Consider the following 14,960-nt stretch of genomic DNA (forward strand, 5'->3'; position numbering starts at 1 on the left):
AAGGACTCACTCTAAGCTCCCTCTAAGGTTGCAGCAGTAACAGCTCTCCATGAGCCACGCTCTTCTAGAAGACTGGAACATGAAATGACAAATAAGCATAGTCTTTCAGACCCAGAAATCAGCTGTTAAAATGCAAGCTGCCCTTTTACAGGGGCCAACATACAGCTGGTAAGAAAGCCTGTGTGGAAGTTTAGTTGGTGACTGCCCAGAGAAGTGTCAGATGTTCAATGTCCCTTCCGCCCTGGTGAGTGCTGCTTCATGGAGTTCAATAGGTGGCATCAAGAAGGGCTATGAGCATCATTCTCTGCAAAGATGCACACTTAAGCGGCCAAAAAGGAGCATCCAATTATCCAGACTGTTACATTTTTTTGAAAAAGGTAGGCAAAACAAAACATGCCTTGAGGCTACAGTCAACAGCACCATACAGAGGAGATGAGTGCCATGTAATTCAAAAAAAAATATCTATGCTTACAGTTTTCATTTCCTCTTTTTGTAATCGTCTCATCTTCCCACTCTAATACTAAAGGAAAAAAAAAAGTTACCTTCATCTACTGATCTGAAGCTCCATCCCTCTTCTCCACTCCCTTCTCTTCTCTCTTGGCCCAACCTGCTTTCTTTACTGCACAGTGCTTGCAAAACGAAAACACAACCATATGGCTTTTGGCGGAGCTAACTCCAAGTCCAGTAGGCATTTTGTTAGCCTTGGACATCCATCCATGGAACAGATGTGAATATCGTGTTGAATTCCCAAGGAGCTTCAAGGAGTCACCACAAAAAGGGGGAAGGAGCATATCATATGGAATAGCAGAACTTCATCTGTTACAACTTAGAAGGATTGCCAAATGTAGCAAACACTTGGAAGCCACCCAACCCAGTCATTCTATTTAAAGCACACATGCCAAAAAAAATAAAAGCAGAGGTTGATGTCTTCATTTTGACAGACGGAAAACTTGTTCTCCCCATTCCCTTTTCACACCCACTATCACACATTTATTTTAAGTGTTAACACTATCTTCCAGATTTGAAAGTGAAAAGAAAGGAAATGCACTGAGCACTGTACACGAGGATAGGAAAGCGTGTGGACTCCTTAGAAAGGATTTTCCAGATGGGCTGTAGCGGAAAGAGATTAAACTGGTGGCATCTGAAGGTGTGGGTAAGGTGTCAAGAATCAAAAGGTCCTACCCCCTTCTCAGTAGTATTTATAGGACAATAAGGCACTACAGACTATAGAATAGGAAGATTTATTACATTTTACTTAATTAATTTGGGTGCTACAGTAGAAGCACAGGCTTCCTACAAGGCCGAGAGGTGGATTTTCAATTGATCAGCATTGGAAATAGCACATCTGGCAGCAGAGACCTCTAACATCGGTGCAGGGCTTTGCTTTACCCATTTCTGTATTCTTTTCTACATCATTATCAAATTTGATCTCAACAGGGTTAACAGCACACACGAACTGAGCAGTAATTTCCTGTGCGACTTGAGAAATCTATAAGAAATCTGCTCCTGGAACATCCACCCCTTTGATGGGATCCCAGCATTGGTGCTTAAAACTTCTAACCGCTTCTGAAAACCTTGAGCTAACTTCATTTCCTACTGCTCGAACACACTTGCATCACCTAGCAGGCAAGCAAGAAAGCTCCAAGTCTAATGCACATGCAGTAGCATGTGTTAAGGCTGTTCTCTGTTCCTGATCGGCAAATGACACGTTATTACAACTCTGTCCAAACTCTGTGCTCAAAATCTTGCACTCTAGAGGCCCTTCCACACAGCCACAGCGCTATCTGCTCTGCCTGACCACTGGAGCCCGCCAGGAGGATGAGACTGCCTGTTAAACCACACATCCGTGGATCCACGCGAGAACACCTGCAACAGAGGGACTCCTCCATTTCTCTTTGCCTTTGTACTACCAAGCTAAAATCTTACATAAACCAAGCATTTTCTACAGTTTATTTTTTCATCAGTATTCATGCTGTCAAGTTGGTCTGGGAAGACACTGCAGTACAGTCACATGGGCACCGTCACATCGCTGACCTCAAAAACCAAGCAGTTCTCGATAGATCTGGTACATGAAAAATACAGCTTCTGTAGGTAAAAATTCAAGAGGAATGGCTGATGAGTGGCAAACAAGGGAAATCAAGCAGGCAAGCAGCTTTTATGCAGACCCATAGTCACTGAGGGGCTGGCACAGGAGCCAGATTAAATCTCTAATTAGTGAGACATTTAAAAGAAAGCTAGCGCTTTTCTGGGGAGATGAAGGGGGAAACATACAACCCAGCTTATTTTGTGCTGGCTGAATTTGCTGATAGCAGGAACATGGTACAGTGTAGTTTGTGTGTATTTGAGGAAAGAACGAGCGAGCTGGATGTGGTTTGTGGACACAGAGGTGCTGGAGAAACCAGCACAAGCAGGATTAATCCTCGTGGAAACACAGGCTAGAGGACTCTGAAGAAATGAATGACCACAGGGTTGAGCTGGATGCTGTTTCCAACACGATGTCACAAGAAGTTGGCAACTGATGCAAAACCAAGACATTGCATAGAAAACAGAAAAATGTACCAAGTGCTCATGTTACCTTGCAAACTTTTTTTTCTTAAAAAGCAGACTGAGGAAAAACAATATAAAATCATTTGTCAGCTAAGGTAAGAAACACACGAAACTGATATTAAAAAACAGTGCACACTACCCCAGATATAAGAGTAATCAGGCATATGTTGTAGTAATTCAGTAAAACCCCAGACATAATATCCTGTATGCACAACTGTAAACATTTCCCATAATTGCAGGGTCCCACGGGATGCAGGTGGAAGGCAAAGAGACTTTCAAAGCAATCAAACAATCAAGTGAATAACCTACATATCATTATTAGATTCAAATGGAGAATTTTTCATTGGCAGGGTTTCTCTTTTTAACCAAGTGAATTGTTTAGAGATGACAAGGTAAAAAAAATTAGAGAGTCTTAAAGCTCCAATGTATTAAGGTATTAGGACCAGATGACAATTATAAAGATGTCTCCTGACTAGTGCGTGAAGCAGATGCACCCTGTCGGACAATAGTCACCTTATTAAATTTAAAATAAAACGATATGAAATTTTCAGAATTGCCTAAAGGAAGCAAGTTCTGCTTCCATAAGATGCAGGTTTCCACTTGCTTAAATATGAAAAAGGTCCTTGAAGTTACTTCATGCTTTTTTAAATTTGAAACTACAAAGGGCGGTAATACAATACAACCTCTCTACAGCTGAGCAGTACAAGGTTAATTCAGTTTCCTTAGAGTGGAAGCCGTATTAGCATAGCACATAGAAGAAAGGTGAAGCTGTTTTTAATGAATATAAATCAAAAGCTAACAATTTGTACAAAACAGATAAAGGAAGCAAATGGACATCAAAGCAGTATCTACAGTCAGCAGAGGTAATAATGATGTTTTAAATATATAAGGGGCTTTAAACGTATTAGAAGCAAAAGAATCCAAAACAATACTAGCAATAGCTTTGAAAGAAAATGATGGAGTTGTCAGAAGAAACTTTATTGAATGTGTAAATGAAAATATTAAGTAGGTGTGGAGAAGGCCCCTATGCCTAGAACCACCTAACTGCTGCCTGCAGTTCTCGGTCCACAAATCAAGAACTGAGTTCAAAGGCACATTTCATGGGAAAGGGAGTCAAGAAACTCAAGTGAGTCAATAGCTGAAATCCAAAGATTAAGAAGTGACAGAAATCTAGACGAATCAGCCCAGTTTTCACTCTAAAAAGCTATTCAAAAGCTGGTTGCCATAGGCTATGTAACTTCCAGAGCCGGCTGGGAGCAGAAGCTGGTCAAATTCAGACAAGAAACATTCCCCATCACCAGTGATTTTTCATTTGAAAGGGAATTTTCTAAGAGAGTTGTTTTTGCGTGGTGGTTCTCTACCTTAGCAGACCACAGCCTGTCCTTGACTCGCACTGCTGAGCTGAAGCCACTACAAAGGCAGGATGGTTTTGCTGTCCTGGTATGAGTCTCCTGCATGGCTGGCAGCTGCAGTGCCACACAGGGCAGGTGAGGATGTTGGTCCCTGCTGACCCTGACCAGAGCATCCCAACCAAAGTGGCTCTACCAGCACAGATAGGGTGCTTTGCCTTCAGACAGGACTATACTGTACTTTTTGCCCACCATTAATACATAACGATGTATAATCCTGCCAATGTTGTCTGTGCACGTGCTTTTAGCATCTTGTACGTAATAAAACCTGACAAGTACAGTCACAAGCTAGGTGCATATATTTTACGTGAGATTTTTCAAAAAGAGTTTAAACATGCCTACATTTTAATGTTGTAGACTTTCCTTATCAAACATGGCAACTTCAACTGTCAGTATTTTCAGAGCAAAGTCCTGACCGACTCCTTAGAGAAGATCTGAAAGCCCAGTGACATGTGAGAGACCGTGGCATTTGTGCTGTCTGTGCTCTGTCCTCAGCAAGAGGAAGGGCTCCTCTCCCCCTTCAGCATCTCTCAATGAATGATCTCGAACGCATCAATTAATTACGCTTCAAATTGCCCCTAGGAGAAAAAGACATGATTATCCCCCTCCTTCATTACACCCAAGGTTAAATGGAGTCAGGAAGAGGTTAAGTGACTCTCGGGGTCCGCAATCCTGCCTGACAGGAGCACGGCTGCAAGGGGCTGACTCCATTCATGCCCCTGCAAAAGCATCGGGGCCTCGGCGGGCTCAGCATGCGGCAGGATGGCACCCTCAGCGTGCGAGGTGCAGAGCGTGGAATGACTTTCTGACTCCCTGTCTCCGTTCGAAATTATCGCCGGCTAAAATAACAGGGGGAGATAGTGCCCTCCGTTATTGGTTTTCAAATGACTGCTATTCTAAGCAAGAGAAAGCAGCACATTGTGCAGCTATCAAAGGAAACCCAGGAGCTTGTAGATTGCACAGCAAAGCAAAGCCTGTTTCCACTTCAGGAGTTCCGAGTGATTAGCCAGAATTAAAACAAGAATATTACTTGGTCAATCAAGGAAAGGCAGGCCATGGGCAGTAATTGCACAGATAAGAGCTGAAAATGGATATACTGCTTAAACTAACACAATTTGTGTAGCTACACAAGTTATTGAAATCACAGGCAGATTTGAGAAAGGCATTTGGAGATGTTACTGAAAGGTTAATTTGCTTTTGTTCCTCCGGTAGAAAAGTGGAGGGCCTTCTAATTGAATATCTGGAACCAAAGCTCATTTTACAACATGACCTGACACATAGCATAATCATATTTCCAAGACAGAAGGTATTAATAATTGAGAGGGATTTGTCCTTTGATATGAAAAAGGTCATGAGGTTTTCATTTAAGCATCAGGTCGACCAGGGCTCGCCTCATTACTCCTAACCATGACAGGCAGCCTACTACTGATTCCACAACATGTGGTGGGGTTTTTGTTTGTTTGCCTGTTTGTTTTCCTAACCTATTTGAACAATTACTTTGTCAACTTTAAAGGGACTTCCTATTCTGCTCTGGGCTTTGAAGGAAGCTTCTAGAGGATTTAAATATAGTTGACTCTCCTTTAGGGTACTGTTTTTATAAGATCTCTTAAAACATTTTTTTCAAACCAATTTCCTATGATTTTCTGAGAGAAAGAGGGGATTTACAAGAAAAGGAAAATGCGCACAGAGGTGAGAGTTGAGAACTCCCGAGTAGCATCCCTGGCTCTGCTGTCACCACAGTGCTCTCAGACAAGTTTCAGTTTCTGTATCTTCAGTTTTGGAAATGTGTATCTGGCACAATTATACCTACCTCCCATGGCTGCTGCAGGGATACGTTAGTTGCTAGCACAGCCCCATGGAGTCAAGAAGCACTGTGCTAACACCAGAGATCGTTGTATCTACTCCTGGTGCAAAAGATGCAGTTCCCTCCTGCAGACGACAACAGGCACCCAGCTTATTACTGAAAGCTTACAGGAGCTAGAGGGCCAATTTACTTCAGTGCCTTTGAGCATCTTGGACAAAAACACCACTTCTCCACAGCAGCACTGCACTTGTTTGCCTCTCAGCCATTTGGCATAGGAATGATACACCCTTAAGCGCTCTGCAGCTGCATGCTTACAGTAGAAACTCCTCCTGCTGGTTTCCACAGTCCTGTGTGGTTAAACTTCCACCTGGTGTGAAAGCAGCTGAGAAATCACCTACTGCTTGCTGAACTGCATTAACCCTTGAAGGATATTTGGTCAGTTTGTATATGGTGTGCACTGAATTAGCACCCAGCTTTACCTATGTGTTTGCTCTGCAGCACTTTGAGGTATACAGAGGAGAACAGGGACACATAAAACCAAACCTTTGGAAACCACAGCCTTAGAAATGACTTTGCCGCCACTGCAGTTGCTCATCAGAACAGGCCAAGCTGCAAAGGTAAGAACTGGGGAGAGGTTCAGTGCAAAACCCTTGGACTGTTTTACCCACTGCAGAAGACAAGGATACGACTGGCTGCGGTGAATCACTAATGATGACAGCAATTAGCATACAGCACCAAGCAATCCCTTAAGAGGGAAAGCTGCACAGTGAGCCAGAAAAGGCTGAAGATCAGTAGCTACATCCAGAACACAACTACTGTGTCAGTTCCAGGAGACCTGGATTTCTAGATAAGGTCCATCACCGCCCCACGTGGCACCAAAGCAGACAACAGCAGTGGTAAGGCTGCAGTTTTGGAACCAAACATTAGCCTCGGTTAATTACAAACACAGCTAAAGTATAAAAGCATATGAAATAATTCTGCCATCTAACATGCCAGTGAACGCACTTGGTACTCCGAAAGCAAACCGCTCTGAGCTGGCAGCGGTCTGGCAGAGCAGCAGGGGAGGCCGAGCTTCTTCACACCACGCCATCACGGTTGCACTGAGCGAGGCTCAAAACCAGCCCCCCTTGCGACCACGTTGCATCACCAGCAAAAGCGTCTGTCTTACTGGAAGCGCATTTGACAACAACGCACCAGGGTGGGTGGCACAGCTGGAGGTGAATGTCTCCTGGTGCACCCCGGGCAGGCTGTACGTGGCCTTGCACCACTACGGCTGTGCCCGCCTGCGGGAGAGCTTCACAGGGCAAGGGGATGCGCTCCAAATCCTCCTCCCTTTCTCACCAGCCTGAACCATTCAGACACCAGTAATATTCTTCGCACCAATTCAAGCAGCTGTAACATCGTAGGATTGCTACAGATTTAAAACACAAATCCTGTTTTATAAAACAAGGGGAACTGGACAACCCAGATAAATTAAGGATTAATGGCCCAGCTCCACGACAGCCTGCTCCGAACACTAGCCACAGCTACGTGCAGCCCAGTGAAGTGCCCCAACTCATGTTTTAAGAGCAGTTACAAAAGTGTTCTCTCTCACTAATTAAGAGCCTTGACACGAACACTGGGGCTAAGAGCAGTTCTGACAGCCTGATTGCAGAGACCACTCTATAAATTCACCCTTTATCAAAACCAGCCTGCTGATGGGCCCCTGTTGCGTCAGCACTATTTGCACCGCCAGGAATGCACCTCGCTAACGTGAGTCTGTAGCAGGAGCACCACTACTGCAGGAGGAAAGTGTTCCTGGCAGAGCCGACGTATTGAAATTCTGCAATGCCAGCCCACGCAGGATTTGAAGCCTCATTATCAGAGGGCCCAGGCCTCGCTCCTGCCTCAGTCAACAACCAGAAAATCCTTCCTGCAAGGGTTTTTGCCTTGAAACGGATTCTTTCTGTTCAGCATGTTTTTAATATTTTTGATAGCTTAAGCTTCATTTACAAACACGCACATTTTGTTCAGACTCTGGTACGACCTCCTAATGAAAACTTAACAAGATGTGCTTGCAAACGATGGGAAAGCCACTTGGTGAGAGCCACGCAGAGGCTATCACAGGGCACTGGACGCATCTGTGCTGCCCTGCTCAGTGCATTTGGTCCTTGTCAACCCAACCGCTGAGTATTTCAGCCGCCGTGCGTACTTCACACAGAACCACGCCACCCGGCTCTGCCCGGTGCTGAGACCCAAACCTTCCTGTGCAAGGGCAGAGATAAGGAGCAGCCAGCTTTGTCCCAGCTTACTTCAAAAAAGGGTAGAGAGGAAAAGGAACCATTACTGCTTTCTTAAGAACAGCTTTTTGAAAGCAGCTCAAGCCACAGGAGCAAGGAGACAGGAGCGGGCTGTTAGCATTAATGGCCAAAACCCGCTCTGTGCGACCCAGTCTGGCAAGGAGCCTCAGCTAAGGGCTTTTCTGCCATGCATGTTCCTCAGCATAAAACTTGGGCAGAAGAAACTGGGAAGTTTATTTGTGAAGAGACAGAGGAGCATACCAGGATACAGAAACAGAGCAGCAGGATTATCAGTATTTTGAACAAAGCCTGCGGGTAAAATTAATGCAAGTTTGCTGTAGCCTTCAGCTTTTTATGCACTGCTGATGAGATGCACAGGGACAGGCAGGACTGATTTACAGTCAGAACCAAAAACCTTGCTCCCTATCCAATTTCCTACTGCTAGGTGGCCAGGGGACAACCCATCAGACAGCGATGATGCCTCACGGTCAGATTCCTGCTTCAACTGGAAGCCAAAGGACGTTTCTGTTGCACACCAGAACAATACCCCGGTGCCACCTCCCAGTAGCAACTTAGAACAATGCCCACCTTTTAACAAAAACCAACAACAACAAAAAAACTTATAAACATCACAGACTCTTCTGTGATTTCATCAAGTGCAAAATAGAGTAAGCACTCTCATTCATTTCTTCCAGTCCTAAAAGAAAAAGCTTTTTTAAAAAAGTGAAGAGCCAGGGAGGCTGCTGATGTGTTTTAATTGCATCTCCATTTGTCACTGCACAGCCGCTAACTCAATACAATACAAAAATACCTCATTAAAGTCATCCTCGGTACCGTTTATTTGGAGGTGTTCTTTGCGTAACCCCTGTGGGTCAGGCTTCACCAGAGAATAACCTTTTCCAGCTGACAAAAGTAATTTCCAGTGAAGAAAAGTTTCACCACTGAACAAAGAAGCAAAACCAGAAATCAGCTCCCAGCAAAGTATTTATTAAAAATATTCATTCTGTGAACCCTGTTGAGTCCCACAAATTGAGGCCATTTGGCAAGTTAATAACATTGGCAACTGCTGCCCTTACAAGCCATTAAAAGGGAGCGTTTTTTCCCCTATTATTTCTCATTGCTGCCAAAAGTCTTCTTTGTTTTGTTTAAGAACACCTACCTTTTGTTTTTTAAAAAATTAGGAATGGAATGAATGTGCTCAGCACCAAGCCCTTCCCCTTAAAAAGGGATGATGTTAAAAAAAATAAAAATAAATAAAAGCAACCTCCCCCTCTCGCTCTGTCTTCCCCATCATTTGGATGTTATTGATGCTTTATTACAGACACCTCCTGCTCCTGACAGAGTTGATTCATTTTTGTAGTCTATTTGGAAGCAACTATCTCGACCACTGAACAACAGGAGCATGTTTGCACGTGTTGGTCTCTAATTCTTAAAAGCCACCACTGGACAGCTATTGCTTTGTACCAGAATTGGGGTGGGAGGTGTGTGTAATAAGCCTTGCCTGTTTAGAGAGAATCAGAAGTACATGGGAAGACAAAACCAGAAAAAAAAACAACAAAACAATGAAAAAATGCCATCTTTACACTTCAATCTCCAGTGTTACTGCCCCTGGAAATACGGCACTGCTGAGGTCCAAAGGCACTTCTGGAGATCACCTAGTCCAAGCCCCCTGCACAAAACAGGGTCAACTAGATCAGGTTGCCCATCTACGGAGTCTGCATCCCCTGCTCTGAATTGTTGCTAAAAGAGCAGTAAAGGCCTAACCTAAGTTTGAAGGAACATCATCCAAGAAAAGCTAAAAGCTTGATGGTCACGTCCCTAAATTATGGCAGCAGAGAGGCACATTAAATCCCAGGGATGAGCAAAGAGCAAGAGAGAACCATGCAAGGTTTGCTTAGAGAATGTGATGGTCAATAATTTGGTATGGGTCTGCTTGGCAAGAAATTTCATGTAGTTCTGCAAAGGCTTTTCCAGACAAAAGTCTGGGTTAAATTCACAGTGCCTTCCTGAGGAACAATCTGTGTGTTCCTGTTTCACTGCAATATGCTTACCTAGCTTCACTCCATCTTCAAGATTCAATCACATTTTTTTTCGCTAATTCAGTTTGAGTCATGCAGCAAAAACATCTCCAACTGAGAAGACACTTTATTTACTGGAACTTCATTGCCCTTTGTGACTCTGACAACTAATCAACAACCAACTGCTTCTATTTTGCACCATTTTCAGTGCTATAGTAGGAGGAGGTTAAAATTTAATGCATTGGCAAAGTCAAATCTCAATTATCCAGGGTAACGGAGTAGGGAGAGCTCACGTAAAAGTAAAAAATGCAGATAAAATACATTCGGATAAGCTATACGAACAAAAAATGAGGACGTATGAAGAACTGTCCCAGATGAAAAGCAATCCGGGAAGCAGCACTGATCCAAACTGGTCAGTCTAAAACGCTAGGCAATTATTGGTGCAACTCTTGAAACCAGCTCTGGGCATAGAGCACCGACACGCAGCTAGTGTCCTTCTGGGTGTCTGCTGAGCTAGGCTGGATCTATTCTTGTTAGTTTGGCTCTTTGGCTCAGATCCTGATTTGGTCCACATCCCCCAAATCCTGATCATCCACATACTGTGTGCACACCAAACCACACTCGGACTAGCTGTCTCCTCTCCCCATTTCTGAACCAAGCTAACCGGTTACAAAAGGAAACCTGGAATAGCCAGTGGTACCCAGTACTCCGAGGGCTGGTCTACAGAGACAAAATAGACACAGATCCCATAAGGCCTCCCTGAACACCCCTTCAATGCTCATTCAACAACCCTACCGCTTTTAAATTCTCAAACCCTTCATGCCAGCCTCCTGGACATGACATAAATCTGTTGCATCACGCTTCACTTCAGCAGGCTATATCATTCCCTTCCTCTTATTTCAGAGGTTTTGAACTTGATAAGGGGAGATGTAATGACAATTAAATCTTAGGTCCACAAGGACCCCCAAAGAGTCCAGAGAAGAGCTGGGCCAGGTGCCATGCAGCACAGATGCCAGCAGCCCCCTCCAAATGCCAGCTGTCAAGCCTGCGTGGTGTGGTGGCCACAGAGGGTACAAACCTACCCAGTGGACAGCAGGATGAAGATCAGGTCCAAGACAGTTACAAGCAGCATTAGCTTTTCTCCAGCCGGCACTTCTGTCACCAGTTAGTAATGAAGACCTGCCCTTACAGCTGCCTCCCGCCCCTAACGAGTCGCTGCAGTGCACAGGAACACCACTGGGGAGGAATAGGAGCGTGAAATCATGGGCATCATTCTTTGCAAGTGTCAAGTTCACAGAAGTAGATTTTTTTTCCCCCAGTACTTTCAAGAGTTTTGATTCACATTCTTAGTCCTTAAAATATTCCACAGGCACCGGGAATAACCTTTATGCTTTACTCCATCACCCTGAAAATGGGTGATGAGTTCCCCATCTTTTCCATGTGGATGTAGCAGTCGTCTTTTCCAGAGCTAAATCACTGTGAAGCACTGTTCAGTACCATTAAAGCATCGTTCAGCTCAGTCCAGACTTATCTATAGAGCAGTAGATTGATGGCTCTCCTATACATATTAACTAATTTGCACGAGAAGTTGCCACAGAAAAGCCAGATCTCATTTTAATTTGCATGTAAGATATATATCTGTGGCCTTTGCCTAAAGGTTTGTCACTCCAGCTGAAAGCTTTACAAAGGTTAGAATATTCAACTTTCTGCTTTAAATTCTAATGACAGATGAGAGATACATTTCTTAGCATAAATATTTATATATAAACATACTTTATATATGCATGTATACACACACCCCCAGCCTTAAAATATCCCAGCATATGTGTAAGTGTAACAAATACTGCCACGGAGTCACAAGTGAATGGAGTAACATACTGTGAGTCGGCACTGACCCGAGATGTGGATCTGAATAGAAACAGAAAATTATTTGATTTAATGTGGCCTGGCAATTTTAGCAGGGCTCCTTCTGCACTAAAATAAGCAAGTTAAGACTAATTGGCAATGTAAGCTCCAAGAGGTCTCAAGATTGAGAAAACGGTAAACAAAACCCAATCTATCAAATTTAGCACATTATCACTGTAGAAAATCAGAAAAATAGAATGATTTGTACTGTTCTGTTGCATTAATAATTATTTCACAGAAAACGGATTTAAAATACTCATCTGTTACTTCCCCCTGCACCCACCAAAGGGCAGGCTTGCTGCACTCCATTTGTGTGGGCGCTTTGTATTTTGCACATGGGCGCTTCCACGTTTACTGAGAACACGTCCACCAAATCAGAAGCTATGCATGACCCACATACCAACAATGCAACAGCAACGCTGGCTTAAGAGTTGTGCTAAGTCTAGAAGTAGTTTCAGTTAACACTGCTCCGTCTTGTATACAGGTAGTCTCACGCAGCACTGTGTCCGAAACAGTGCAAGAAGAATATGTATGAAGGCAGCCTCAAAGGACCAGTCTTGCATCATGCAGACCTTGCTTTTACAGCCCATTCCTACAGGCACGGACAGGCTGACCTTTGCTCACCACAGCCTGCAAACAGCGGTGTCACAATTTGCCCATCAGGCGAGTTGTCTCATCCTTTCAACTCTGAGAGCTATGTACTCTTCGCACGTATTGTCTTTGGTTTAAACATGTACTTAAAAAAAAGACTACGAACTTAATGCCTTAAAGAAAAGCAACTTACAAACAAAAGAGAAGAGCTCTCTCTTTCACAGAAAGCCAAGATGGCAAACTCCTAAATCTCACCATTTCACATGCAATCATTTGATTTTAAAGTTACAATTTACTCTTAACCAGTTGAGATCCATGAATCACAAATTCCTGGCACATGGGCAATTTTTAGTCAATAGATGGTAGGAACTGGAGTTGAGAAAGGATTAAGTCCCTTTTCCTTTCCTTTTACCATCTTCCAGAAATCTCCCTTCTGAATTCTACCCCTCCCTTCTCTCCACACACACATCCAGCAGGAGCCCCAAAGCATTCATGTCTAATTTTCTAACAGAAAAGCAAAATAAAGGGCTGCCTCACTAAGCATTAAGGACCTGAGCTTTTTCTCCCTTTCTGGAAAATACCTTCAGTTCTGTGGGAACAAGTTGGTAATGCTTATCTGAAGGTAATATGTGAATTGCAGGGCTGGCCATCTGATAGGGAAGAATTTTTCTTGCGTACTGCAGAGCTGAGTCACTGTGCTATAAAAGCAAATTAATACTACCTGACACTGAGTGCCAGGACTATCTTCTCCCTTTGGCAAACCCTTAAAAGTTCAGCACCTGTACCGACTCTGCCTGCCTCTGGGACAATAGAGGAAGCTGGAAGAGGTGAGTTTGCTAGCTGCAGCAATACCACGAGAATCACAGGCATATCTAAAGACAAATGGTGCCTAGAAATGGCATGTGCCTACAGAAGCCATCTAATAGGAAGGGGGAGGAGTGTATGTGTAGCATTTCTCTTTCATTCACCTAACTTACAAAGGGCTTGATTCAAAACATTGCTAGAAATATTGTTAGGAGCTTCAAAAAGAAAGCATGCATGTGATTCATGCAAAATAATCTGGAAGGATGAAAGTCCATATTCTAAGTAGCGATTTAAACGTAGACTTATTATGGACAAAATTTATTCCATCAAAATTTGTTCTCTTCCTCTGGGGGGTGATTCCTCCTACACCACTATATCAATTTCACTACTGAAGTGCTGCACTAATGGGCCAGGCTCTCTGTGCCCATTGTCCTGCTATAACGGATCACATTTTGTTATGCGGACCATAAAATACAGCAGAAGAAAATAAATCCGTTTCGTTTTTGTTCCCCTGCCTGCTTTGTCTGCATTAACACAAGAACTCTTTAAATAAACCCTGCATAATGTTTTGTTTCCAGTTTATAGAGATACATACAATAGTGCCCCATGCAGTTATATTTGGAATCAGTTCTTTACCCTCACAAAACCTGAGGACAGTGAGGGAATTAATTTAGGAGTTCATAAACTGTAGGGTTTATAAAACTCAACCACATGGAGTGGTGTTTACTCACATGGCGCGTAGAACATGACAAGGGTGTGCTTCTTCTTCTTCAAGGACTCCCTGAAGTCTTCTCCAGCAAGATGGATAACACTAGTCTGTTTTTCTTCCCATGCAGGCTCAGGTGGAGGTGGTGCTTCAGGACTAGAAAAGGAATGGAATGAGATTAGTCTGAGAATGTTTCTGGAAGCATGCAAAAGGCCATCACATCCTGTTTAGTACTCTGAGGGAACCAAGGTGGAGCAATCCATCAGGGTGCCTGGGCAGCAGGAAAACACGCTCAGTATTTCCAATACCAGGTAATAACAAAAATGTGCGTTAATTTCTAAAACTCAGTAAAAATATAATTTAAACGATCTCACTGAAGCATATGAATAGGAATGCAGAACAAAGATCTCCTACATTACATCCAACATCTGGCTGAAAAGAACATTGCTTCTAATATCACTGTGTCATCCGTAGGCATGAATTGAGAACAGCAAGCAGGTGGAATCAAAAGGCAACCAATGTAGGACAGCGTCTTCCATTCAAACATCCTTTTTGTACTCTTTATTGCCATCACACAAACTTCTATAAAGAATTTCATGACCTTCTCTTGAATTCAGATATTAAAGCCAGGATGCAATAATCAGCATCATTCCACTTGGAAGACCGGGGGGGACTGAACTGGAATATTTTACCTTGATAAAGCGAATGTCAGGTTTCAATTATGACTGCACATACTGACTAGATCAGAGCAATCCTGCACATCCAGAGCACCTCTAACAAAACTTCTGCTATTCACCAGCTCACAGACTTCTCTCAGACTCATTAAATTCATTCCTGCTGTATCTTAAATAGTGATTACTTATATAAAATCATCAGAATGGAGCCATGATATAAAGA

General features: G+C 43.4%; 1 protein-coding gene across 1 annotated transcript in view; it reads right to left on the minus strand.

The window, feature by feature from the left end:
• PDIA5 (protein disulfide isomerase family A member 5) overlaps nucleotides 1-14,960 on the minus strand; it is a 100,489-nt gene that overhangs the window by 13,667 nt on the left and 71,862 nt on the right. Inside the window, exon 14 of the mRNA XM_035536920.2 lies at nucleotides 14,089-14,219. Within this exon, the coding sequence (XP_035392813.1) occupies nucleotides 14,089-14,219 (131 nt within the window). The remainder of the gene's footprint in view (nucleotides 1-14,088; nucleotides 14,220-14,960) is intronic.

The sequence above is a fragment of the Cygnus atratus genome, chromosome 6 (genome assembly GCF_013377495.2).
Source record: "Cygnus atratus isolate AKBS03 ecotype Queensland, Australia chromosome 6, CAtr_DNAZoo_HiC_assembly, whole genome shotgun sequence".
Classification (NCBI taxonomy): Eukaryota; Metazoa; Chordata; class Aves; order Anseriformes; family Anatidae; genus Cygnus; species Cygnus atratus.